General features: G+C 33.1%; 2 protein-coding genes across 3 annotated transcripts; both read right to left on the bottom strand.

Moving 5' to 3' along the window:
• Positions 1 to 267: 267 nt before the first annotated feature.
• LOC146912129 (WAT1-related protein At3g28050-like) lies at positions 268 to 4,997 on the bottom strand. Of its 2 annotated transcripts, XM_085719383.1 has the most exons (7): positions 4,752 to 4,997; positions 4,413 to 4,481; positions 3,619 to 3,732; positions 2,886 to 3,135; positions 2,087 to 2,245; positions 1,511 to 1,662; positions 268 to 1,141 (listed from the first exon to the last, which is right to left on the bottom strand). In XM_085719383.1, the coding sequence occupies exons 1-7, from the start codon at positions 4,943 to 4,945 to the stop codon at positions 1,009 to 1,011; spliced, it is 1,071 nt and encodes a 356-aa protein (XP_085575509.1). In that variant the 5' UTR covers positions 4,946 to 4,997; the 3' UTR covers positions 268 to 1,008. The 2 variants fall into 2 exon arrangements, with proteins under 2 accessions (XP_085575509.1, XP_085575510.1); XM_085719384.1 differs by lacking the exon at positions 2,087 to 2,245.
• A 2,420-nt stretch (positions 4,998 to 7,417) lies between these two features.
• Positions 7,418 to 11,416, bottom strand: LOC146912128 (WAT1-related protein At3g28050-like). Its single transcript, XM_085719382.1, has 7 exons — positions 11,092 to 11,416; positions 10,764 to 10,832; positions 9,946 to 10,059; positions 9,172 to 9,403; positions 8,557 to 8,715; positions 7,977 to 8,128; positions 7,418 to 7,687 (listed from the first exon to the last, which is right to left on the bottom strand). The coding sequence occupies exons 1-7, from the start codon at positions 11,283 to 11,285 to the stop codon at positions 7,513 to 7,515; spliced, it is 1,095 nt and encodes a 364-aa protein (XP_085575508.1). The 5' UTR covers positions 11,286 to 11,416; the 3' UTR covers positions 7,418 to 7,512.
• Positions 11,417 to 11,566: the final 150 nt, after the last annotated feature.

Raw genomic sequence — 11,566 nt, 5'->3', positions numbered from 1 at the left:
GCTTTGAGCAAGTGCATATTTAGTTAATGACTTTGGAGTCGTCAATGTTGCATATTCGAGGACACGAGTATTTTGGAGACTTAAATATAGTCATATTTGTAGACATAGCCGCATAGTTACTCTGCCATTTATGCTATTAACACGGATGATGTGAGTCTGTTCGCATATTCATCCTTTTTGTTTTTAACGACTTTGAATTTGTAGTGTATCAATGTACTTTATTGATTTAAATGAATGAATATCGTTCATTTTTGTAAAAAAAAATAAAAAAAAATTCAACTTAGTATTTTCATATATCAATTGTTTTTGCTAAATATCTTTTTTTGTGCATGTATCTTACGATTCATTCTTTTAAACATTTTCAATTTGATAACCAAGTTTTTAAACATTTCCATCTATTTTCTTTTCAAAAGTTTCTGCTCTATAGCTTTGCATAGAGCTGTCAATTGAACCCCAAATTTCAAAGCCCACTTGAAAAAGCCTCCACCAAGCCCACTAAATTAAAGCCCCTAATTGAACAAAATTATTTGGGGCCAAGCCCACTATAAAATCAACTTATTTGTGGGCCTAAAAAAAGCCCACATTAATTTTTTTTGGGTAAAAAAATTCCAGTAAATTTTTTTTCTGGGGTAAAAAAAAAATTTTACGGTAATTTTTTTTTTGGGTAAAAAGTTCCGATAAATTTTTTCTCTGGGGTAAATATTTTTTTTTTGCGGTACAAAACTTTTTTTTGGGGTAAAAAAATCCGGTAATTTTTTTTCTGGGGTAAAAAAAAAAAATTTTACGGTAAAAACTTTTTTTCGGTAAAAAATATTTTTTTTTGGGGTAACTTTTTTTTAAATAAAAAAGTTTTAAAAAATGTTTATAGAAATCTTGGGGCTTGGGGGCTTTTTGATTTTTTTATTTGTGGGCTTGCATCAATGTGGGCCTTTTTGTTTTGTGAATTTTCAAGCCCCCTTACTATGTGGGCTGGGGCCAAAACTTCAAGGCCCCATGATATTGACGGCTCTAGCTTTGCAGAAGAGGTGCATTTTCAGTAGATGGTGAGTCCAAGCTACCAACATCTTCCTCTATCTCTTCTGTTGCTTTGCCCCATAATACAGCATAAAGACCAATTGAGATTATTATGGCTCCAATTATACTGCAAAATGCATAAACAAAAATATACATAAATGGACACTTCACTTATATTCTCTTCATTTAGTCAGTTTATAACAAATGTGAGAGACTTCATCACTAAAATTAGTAAAGTGCTGTTAAATTTTAACAATTCCGCACCAAAATGTGACTGACAGTTCATGAACTGAACCGAAGCATTTCGGTTCAGTTAAGTTCGTGAGCTATCCATCACAGTTCGGATATTTTCAGTTTGGTTTTTGGTCTATTTAAAGAGTCCTATTAGATTTGGTTCGTTTTTTTTTTTTTTTGAAGTCCTAATAATCAGTTAACAATAGCAATTTAGTATAGTTCTGTCACAAAGAATCAAATGCAAAAATTGAATTAACCATACCTTCCAACATGAAGAGTATCACCAAGGAATATAACTCCCAACCAAACAGAGATAACAATTTGCAGTGGCACGAACGAGGTTACATAGACAGCCCCCTTTAAGTGTATTGCCCAGGCAAAAACTATATTGCCGATTAACTTCCCGAAAATTCCCTGGAAACGAAAGTGTTATCAATAAACACAAACATATATAACATAAGTTAGAACTCGTTAACCATCAACTCAAAACAGTTAACCATAATTTTGAACATCGACCACGATTTCTAAGCGTATATTTGAACTCAAAACGTGGTTAATGAATATCATATATATTAGAGTACGATTCGGATGGTTAATGGATAAATATGTGCATCTGAACACGTGAAAGTAGTGGTTGATGAAGTTCAAAATCGTGGTTAATTGTGTTTAGTGGATATTTAATGAGTTGCGACACCTTATTATATTAATTAACCATATGCTGAACATAGTTAACAAAGCTCAAAGTTGATGTCGAATATTGATGTCAAACTTGTGAGTCAAATAACACAACTCAAATATTTTTGTCAAAGTGTAGCAGTAGTTTTGCAGTGTCTCTTACAGAAGAAACAATGGAGATGAGTGAGAGATTTAGTCCTATTTTCCAAGCACTTGAATTTGGAACTGATAACAAAGCTACAAGTGTAGATATGATTGTGGCAGTAATGGAATATATCAAGACTAAAGTTAGTTCATCTGGGAACTCTTTCAAGATATGTGCCTGTGAAATGAAAAAAATAACTGAAACATTTTAATATTAAACTTTTTATTCTCTCATCAAATAACAAGAAAAGAAGAAACAAGCAGCATATTTTATTGAAGAGTAAATGTGTGTTTCGATTGGCAGAGAGTTTGACAAAATCATGTGTACCTTGGTGACTTTAGCAAAAGCTGCACTTTGGAACTTCAAAAAAATCATGGTATCATTGTGATTTTGTCAAACCAACCGTGTATGCAAACGTACACAGATACTGGAAACACTTTCTCATAATAAACACTTTCAAACATACTTATCTGTTATTGAGTGAAATTCAAGTGAAAGAATGAATTAGAGAACTTTTACAAGTATTATTGAAAAGAGAATTAAGTGAAAGTGGCAACCACCAATACGAAAATTAAGAAAGCCAATTGTCACAAATTCAAGTAAATAGCTACGTAGCACACTTCAGATATAAGATGTGTCTGGTGTTCGATACCGACATGTGTTGTTATATTCAATCAGTTATGCTTTCTCAAATTATCATTGATGTCTATGTGTCAGTGTCAGCATTGTGTCCAAAATCTATGTCATTGTTTCTTAACTTGCATTTTAGCTTTAAAAGTATAAAAATATCTATCATTTTGCATAATAGTAATCGTACCTGTAAAATATACCATAGTGAAACCAGAAAATAGTCAATTGTCAGCAGAATACCAGCAATGGCCCAGCTTGAATCCACAGACTTGAGAAAGTCAATTGGTTGATGAAGTGGTGAGGAATGATGAGTATAAGATGAATTCATGATGGATTGTCCTTTGTAGAAAGTCAACACAAAAGCACCTGCTATTGATATTATGCTTCCAATTACCTTAGCATTACTACTTTTACTCTTTGCAGCTAACTTTTCCATTCTTAATTGCAATGATAACAGGAAAACAAATAAGTGGACAATAGACCAAGTTTGGTGTGAAGTATAAATGCAGTTTAAAACTTTCCTTCTCATTCAGCTTAATTAAATTTTCCCTTGATCTATGGACTAACATCATTATGGTGCATTAGTTCAAATTTTAACTATATAGTGTCAAATATCAGCTATATAGCGGCAGTTTAGTATAACGAAATTTGAACAAATCGCTATTGTTCTGCAATATACTATTTAGTTCAAATTATTGCCAAATAGTGACGCTATAGCACCGTTGCATAGCAGAATTTGAACAAACCTCTAGTTTCCGCGATCCGTAATTGACAATACTGTTACTCATGTGTTAAAGTGTGTGAGTGTGACTGTGGTGGAGTTTGTAGATGAGTCATGCCCACTTTTCACATACTAACAAGTATCAAGTCTATCGTTGTTTCTAAGAAATTTCATTGAGTGCAAGACAAGTAATGCAAACCTGAAAGTGATAGCTAACATGAAAGTGAAAGCAGGTACCAGATTCGCAATTGCTGAAGCAAGTGTTGGAGAACTTGAATTAATACTAATATACCCCAGAATCTGAGATGAACATCTGCAGAACAGGCCCATACAATCCCAAAACATGAAACACAAATCATCAGAAGCATAAAATTAATGAAACCCCTGTAACTATAACTAACTAACATCAAGACTAGATATAACCAAGTTACTATAATACTAAAAGGCCTTAACCTATGAAGCACGGACACAGACACGGACACCAGACATGACACTGCCACAGACACGTTGACACCGATAACATTTTTGAGAAAATGACATAATTCAATGTAATCACAAGTGTCGGTGTCGGACACTGGAACACGCCTTCAATCAGAAGTGTCAGTACAACATAGGCTTTAATAAAATCATCCTGAAATTTTGGAGAGTTTGGTAACATATCAGAAAAAAGTACAGTTTCAGGGAACTCAGGAAAAGAACCTGAGTTCGATTGTTGGAATCGCCTATTTAGAAGGCAGTTCAACCTCGTGTGAAAAATTTGGATGTCTCACTGCCGATTCAAGGATTAGAAAAAACCTAAATCCTAGAGATATCTTAGCATGCCAATTGTGTGTCAAATATCTGGTGGATTACCAACAACCAAGCCTTTTCCTACTAAGTAAGGTCGGCTACATGGATCAAATTACACTGATTTATCATACACCATATTTTGGTTTAATTATAATGGATAACAATCAACTATCAATGTAAAGTATAATGCAATTTTGTACTTACCCTATTGCTCCAAGAAGCACACTTTTGCATATAATGGAGAAACTGATTGAAGGAGGAACAGCTCTTGATCTGCAAAAAGACATGAAAATAAAAACATGAATAAATTAATCAAATGAAATATAAGTCCTAAGTGTATGTTTAAAATCACTTTCAATTTAACAAAATCATGGTAACACCGTAATTAGAATTACAAAATATATTTTTGCTAAAATCTCGGTGGAAACTATGATTCTGCCAAACTCACTATCAATCCGAACATGTACTAAACAAAACATGCACTAAATTATGTAACATATGTTTATGATATTGAAATAAATAAATAAATAAATAATTGTGAACCTTCTGGTGAAAAGAGTGACAGGGAGAAGGACAGAAGTATCAACAGCATAAGCATAAGCAATAAAGACATGATTGTTCATCCCTTGAAGTGTGGCTGCTTTGAACAAAGTGAGTAAAGCCATGTCAATACATTCATAGCATATAATCACAGCAGGTGGCAGAAAATCCATGTACAAAGACCATCTTCTTGTCATGTTTCTGTCACTTCTATGTTCTTTCACTTACACAACAATCACAAACTTTGTTGTAGTTCTGAATTTCTGAGATGTTTTTTATGATGAGGTTTTGATTTTATGATGAGGTGGCAGAAAATATCTACTATGATGATTGATACCGTAGAAACTCTTTAATTTAATACTCGGTAAATTAATAAACTCTCTAAAATAATAAATTTGTCCGGTCCCGACTTGGGCTAATGTAAAAAATTGAAAAACTCGATAAAATAATAAGATAATAATTTTTCGGGAGAGCGCTTTATAATTTTCGGTCCCAAGAAAATCGTAAATTAATAATTCATAGAAACTGAAAAAAATATATTAAGAATACATTGAACACATTTGTTCATTTTGTTTACATTTACTTTACTTTAAAAGTCATTATTGATTTCCAATGCATATGAACACAGTAGTTACTAATTTACGTTGAGTCTCAAGGTTCGCTGCAACGTAATTCTAAGAGGCATAGAATAATTTGCCTTTTTGTTTGGTATGTACAGTATAATTACTTAAAAACTCTTTAAATTAATAATTATTAATTTATCGATAAATTAATAACTCTCTAAATTAATAAATTTCTCCGGTCCTGACATTATTAATTTATAAAGTTTTAACTGTATTTGTATTGACAAGTTGGCAGTTAGAATTTTTTTTTTTGACCAAAGGAAGTTAGAAAATTTAAGATTATAGGTCCGAAGTTTTCGCTGATATTTAACGATGATCAAGCTTTGTTGGGGAACATGTGAATTAAGGTAGATTTTTTTTTGTCGAATTTTCTTTGTATGCAAAGAGTCAATGATCGAATCCTTGATCACTTGTTCAAGTGAGCAAAATCTTTTATTATTTAGACCAATTTATTGGTTGTTTAATTATTATTTTTAACAAAAAAGAAAAACTAAAAGACTAAAAATAAATAACCCTTACCCAAATAAATTTCCATATAGATTAAAGTCAGTTACATTTTGTAAAATAATTTTACAGTAACTTAGATAAAATTCTCTGTCCTTGTGAGCTTAGCTCAGTTGGTTGGGACAATGCATAAAATATGCAAGGTCTTGGATTCAAACCCCGCCCGCTACCAAAAAAAAAGGATAAAATTCTCTAATCCAAATACATTGACATTTTAGTTGCTGATCTCATTTCAATGTTTTAAGTGATTTTTTTTTTGGTAGTGTATGTCTTTAAGTGATTAACTATATATAGCCAAGGTCGTTCCTATGTAATTGGAGGCTCAGTTCTGATTTAAAAATAGGTCCTTATTAACCCCGATTTGACAGGTTTTCCCTGATTTGACTGGGTTTGGGTATGAGTTTGGGTTTTCCCCGATTTTAAAATATGGGTATGGGACGGGTAACGGGGATATATGTATTCACCCCGAACCCATACCCAAACCGTACCCGAATGTAGAAAGGTCATTGTTTTGTTTTTGTTGAGGGGGTTGATAATGATATGTCATGTTATTTGTTTTGATAATTGTCATGATATAAGAACTTTCATTGATAGTTAAAGGAGCAACTGAATTATTCGGTAATGAAATGTTAAAATGAGCGCAAATTGTTGGATAATGCATCACAACATTACCATTGAAGCTTAGAAAAACTCTTTTTTTTATTAAAAAAAATTGATTCAGTGCGGGGACGGGGATGGGGCGGGAATACCCGAGCCCATTGGGGACGGGGAAGAGATTCAATTTCTCATCCCCGTTGGGTATGGGTAGGGTAACGGATAAATATATGGGAGTAGGGGATGGGGATGGGGAAGGCAAAACCCGTCCCCACCCCGCCCTATTGCCATGCCTATATATATTATGTTTTTACATGCAGTATAAATAAAAAAAATTATTTGGGCCTCCAAAAGTTCAACAGAGCTGTTTGCACCCCCTAGTGCCCGGCCCTATATATAGCACATTTTCATGCTTATATCAACTTAGTATTTTCAAATCTTAGTCGTCACCATTTTTCTTCTTCTTGATCTATCGACGAGGGGTGATTTAAAGTCAATTTTGACCTGAAATCACCTCTCCCAATTGTTTTTCTTCCTTTTTTAAGTTAAATAAGCGATTTTTACATATTTTCAATCTTATTTTGTTTGTTTTTTTTATTTATTTCTTTGTGTTTTCACAAATTTGTTTGTATTGATTTTCCGTCTTTGTGCGGTGTTTTTTATTTCTCGTCTTTGTGCAATGTTTATTTGATTCAAGTTGAAAGATTGACTTTGAGCAAGTGCAGATTCAGTAAATGACTTTGGCGTCGTCAACATTGATCCGGAGATATGAGTATTTCGGAGACTTGAATATAGTCATATTTGTAGGCATAGGTCCTCTGCCGTTTTATGCTATTAAAATGGATGATGTGAGTGTGTTCGCAGATTCATACTTTTTGATTTTAGTGACTGTAAATTTGCATTGTATCGATGTACTTTATCGTTTTGAATGAATGAATATCGTTTATCTTTGTAAAAATAAAAAAATCAACTTGGTATTTTCATATATCACTTGTTTCTGCTAAATATCTTTTTTTTGTGCATGTATCTTACGATTCATTCTTTTAAACATTTCCATCTATTTTCTTTTCAAAAGTTTCTGCTCTATAGCTTTGCAAAAGAGGTGCATTCTCAGTAGATGGTGAGTCCAAGCTACCAACATCTTCCTCTATCTCTTCTGTTGCTTTGCCCCATAATACAGCATAAAGACCAATTGAGATTATTATGGCTCCAATTATACTGCAAAATGCAGAAACAAAAATATACATAAATGGACATTTCACTTGTATTCTCTTCATGTACTCAGTTTATAACAAAACAATACCGCACCGAAATGTGACTGACAGTTCATGAACTGAACCGAAGCACCTCGGTTCAGTTAAGTTCGTGAGCTATCCATCACAGTTCGGTTATTTTCAATTTGATTTAACAATTCGGTTTGGTTTTTGGTCTATTTAAACAGTCCTATTAGATTTGGTTCGGTTTTTTTTCCACAAAGAATCAAATGCAAAAATTGAATTAACCATACCTTCCAAGATGAAGAGTATCACCGAGGAATATAACGCCCAACCAAACGGAGATAACAATTTGCAATGGCTTGAATGAGGTTACATAGACAGCCCCCTTTAAGTGTATTGCCCAGGCAGAAACTATATTGCCTATTAACTTCCCGAAAATTCCCTGGAAAAGAAAGTGTTATCGATAGACACAGACATATATAACATGCGTCAGAACTCGTTAACCATCCACTCAAAACAGTTAACCACAATTTTGAACATCGTTGACCCCAATTTCTAAGTGTATATTTGAACTCAAATCGTGTTTAATGAATATCATATATATATTGGACCACGGTTCGGATGGTTAATGGATAAATATGTGTATCTGAACACGTGAAAGGTTAATGAAGTTCAAAATTGTGGTGAATTGTGTGTAGTGGATATTTAACGAGTTGCAACACCTTTGAGCTGTGGTAATCGCAACTTTGATCTGTGTTAACAATCTAAGTTGATGTCGAATTTTGACGTCAAATTTGTGAGTCAAATAGCACAGCTCAAAGAAAGAAAAAAAAAATTAAAGTATAGCAGTAGTTTTGCAGTGTATCTTACAGAAGAAATAATGGAGATGAGTGAGAGATTTAGTCCTATTTTCCAAGCACTTGAATTTGGAACTGACAACAAAGCTACAACTGTAGATATGATTGTGGCAGTTATGGAATATATCAGGACTAAAGTTAGTTCATCAGGGAACTCTTTCAAGATATGTACCTGTGAAATGAAAAAAATAACTGAAACATTTTAATAGTAAACTTTTTAGAACTTCAACAAAATCACTTTATCATTGTGATTTTGTCAAACTAAACGTGTATCCAAACATACACTGACTAGAAACACTTTCTCATAATAGACACTTTCGAACATACTATCTGTTATTCAGTGAAATTCATGTGAAAGAATGAATTAGAGAACTTTTGCTAGTACTATTGAAAAGAAAATTATCACACTTCAAGTAAATAGCTATATATCACACTTCATATGTAAGACGTGTCTGGTGTTTGATACTGACAAGTGTTGTTATATTCAATCAGTTATGCTTTCTCAAATTATCATTGATGTCTATTATCAGTGTCAAGTTGTGTCTAGCATCTGTGTCATTGTTTCTTAACTTGATTTTAGGTTTAAGAGTATAATAATATCTATCATTTTGCGTAATAGTAATCGTACCTGTAAAATGTACCATAGCGAAACCAGAAAATAGTCAATTGTCAGCAGAATGCCAGCAATGGCCCAGCTTGAATCCACAGACTTGAGAAAGTCAATTGGTTGATGAAGTGATGAGGGATTCATGATGGATTGTCCTTTGTAGAAAGTCAACACAAAAGCACCTGCTATTGATATTATGCTTCCAATTACCTTAGCATTACTACTTCTACTCTTTGCAGCTAACTTTTCCATCCTTAATTGCAATGATAACAGGAAAACAAATAAGTGGACAATAGACTAAGTTTGAAGTGAAGTATAAATGCAGTTTAAAACTTTCCTTCTCATTCAGCTTAATTTAATTTTCCTTTGATCTATGGACTAACATCATTATGGTGCATTAGTTCAAATTTTAACTATATAGTGTCAAATATCAGCTATATAGAGGCACTTTAGCGTAACGAAATTTGATCAAATCGATATTGTTCTGTGATATAGTGTTTAGTACAAATTGTTATCAAATAGTGACTATAGTGACGCTATAGCACTGTTGCATAGCGGAATTTGAACAAACCTCTATTCTCCGCGATCCGTAATTGACAACACTATTACTCATGTATTAAAGTGTTTGAGTGTGACTGTGGTGAAGTTTGTAGATGAGTCATGCCCACTTTTCACATACTAACAAGTATCAAGTGTATTGTTGTTTCTAAGACATTTCATTGAGTGCAAGACAAGTAAAATAACTTAGTTTCAAAGGATTTAAGAATCTGTCAGATTAAAATATAATTTGCAAACCTGAAAGTAACAGCTAGCATGAAAGTGAAAGCAGGTACCAGATTGGCAATTGCTGAAGCAAGTGTTGGAGAACTGGAATTAATACTAATATACCCCAGAATCTGAGATGCACATCTGCATAACAGGTCCAAACAATTCCAAAACATGAAACATAAATCATCAGAAGTATAAAATTAATGACACCCCTGTAACTATAACTAACTAACATCAAGACTAGATATAACCAAGTTACTATAATACTAAAAGGCCTTAACCTATGAAGCACGGACACAGACACGGACACCAGACATGACACTGCCACAGACACGTTGACACCGATAACATTTTTGAGAAAATGACATAATTCAATGTAATCACAAGTGTCTGTGTTGTGTCGGACATAGGGACACACCTTCAATCAGAAGAGTCGGTGCATAGGCTTTAACAAAACCATCCTGAAATTTTGGAGAGTTTGGTAACATCTCAGAAAAAGTACAGTTTTTTAGGGAACTCGGGAAAAGAACCTGAGTTCGATTGTTGGAGTCACCTATTTAGAAGACAGTTCAACCTCGTGTGAAAAATTTGGATGTGTCACTGCCTATTCAAGGATTAGAAAAAACCTATGTCCTGGAGATATCTTAGCATGCCAATTGTGTGTCAAATATCCGGTGGATTACCAACAACCAAGCCTTTTCCCAGTAAGTAAGGTCGACTACATAAATCAAATTACGTCGTAGTGTTCTATCATACACCATATTTCGGTGGATTAACAGCAGGAACAAAAAAAAGGACTTAACAATCAACTATCAATGTAAAATACAATACAATTTTGCACTTACCCTATTGCCCCAAGAAGCACACTTTTGCATATAATGGATAAAGTGATTGGAGGAGGAACAGCTCTTGATCTGCAAAAAGACATGAGAATAAAAACATATAAATTAATCAAATGAAATATAAGTACCAAGTGTATGCTTAAAATCACAGTCAATTTGACGAAATCATGGTAACACCGTAATTCTATTGTAATTCCAATATATAAATTTTGCCAAAATTTCGGTGGAACACTATGATTCTGACAAACTCACCGGCAATTCAAACATGCACTAAATTACATACATATATAACATATGTTTATGATATTGACATAAATAAAGAATTGTGAACCTTCTGGTGAAAAGAGTGACAGGAAGAAGAGCAGAAGTACCAACAGCATAAGCATAAGCAATAAAGACATGATTGTTCATTCCTTGAAGTGTGGCTGCTTTGAACAAAGTAAGTAAAGCCATGTCAATACATTCATAGCATATAATCACAGCAGGTGGCAAAACATCCATGTAAAAGGACCATCTTCTTGTCATGTTTCTGACACTTCTGTGTTCTTTCACTTACACAACAATCACAAACTTTGTTGAAGTTCTGAATTTCTGAGATGTTTTTTTTTTATTATGAGGTTTTGATTTTGACCATCTTTTGAAATGAAAACCAAAATGAAAGATTAAGCTATAAGCCATGTTTTTATAATAATAATAATAATAATAATAATAATAATAATAATAATAATAATAATAATAATTTAGTCTCTTGTAAAAGTTTTTTTTTTTTTTTGTCAAAAACGTGTTTATAATATTATAATTTTTTC

Source organism: Medicago sativa, chromosome 6, assembly GCF_051527215.1.
Source record: "Medicago sativa cultivar Bolivia chromosome 6, Bolivia_mono, whole genome shotgun sequence".
NCBI classification, from domain to species: Eukaryota; Viridiplantae; Streptophyta; class Magnoliopsida; order Fabales; family Fabaceae; genus Medicago; species Medicago sativa.
Note: the sequence above shows the minus strand (reverse complement) of the source record. Positions and strands in the feature narration are given on the sequence as shown.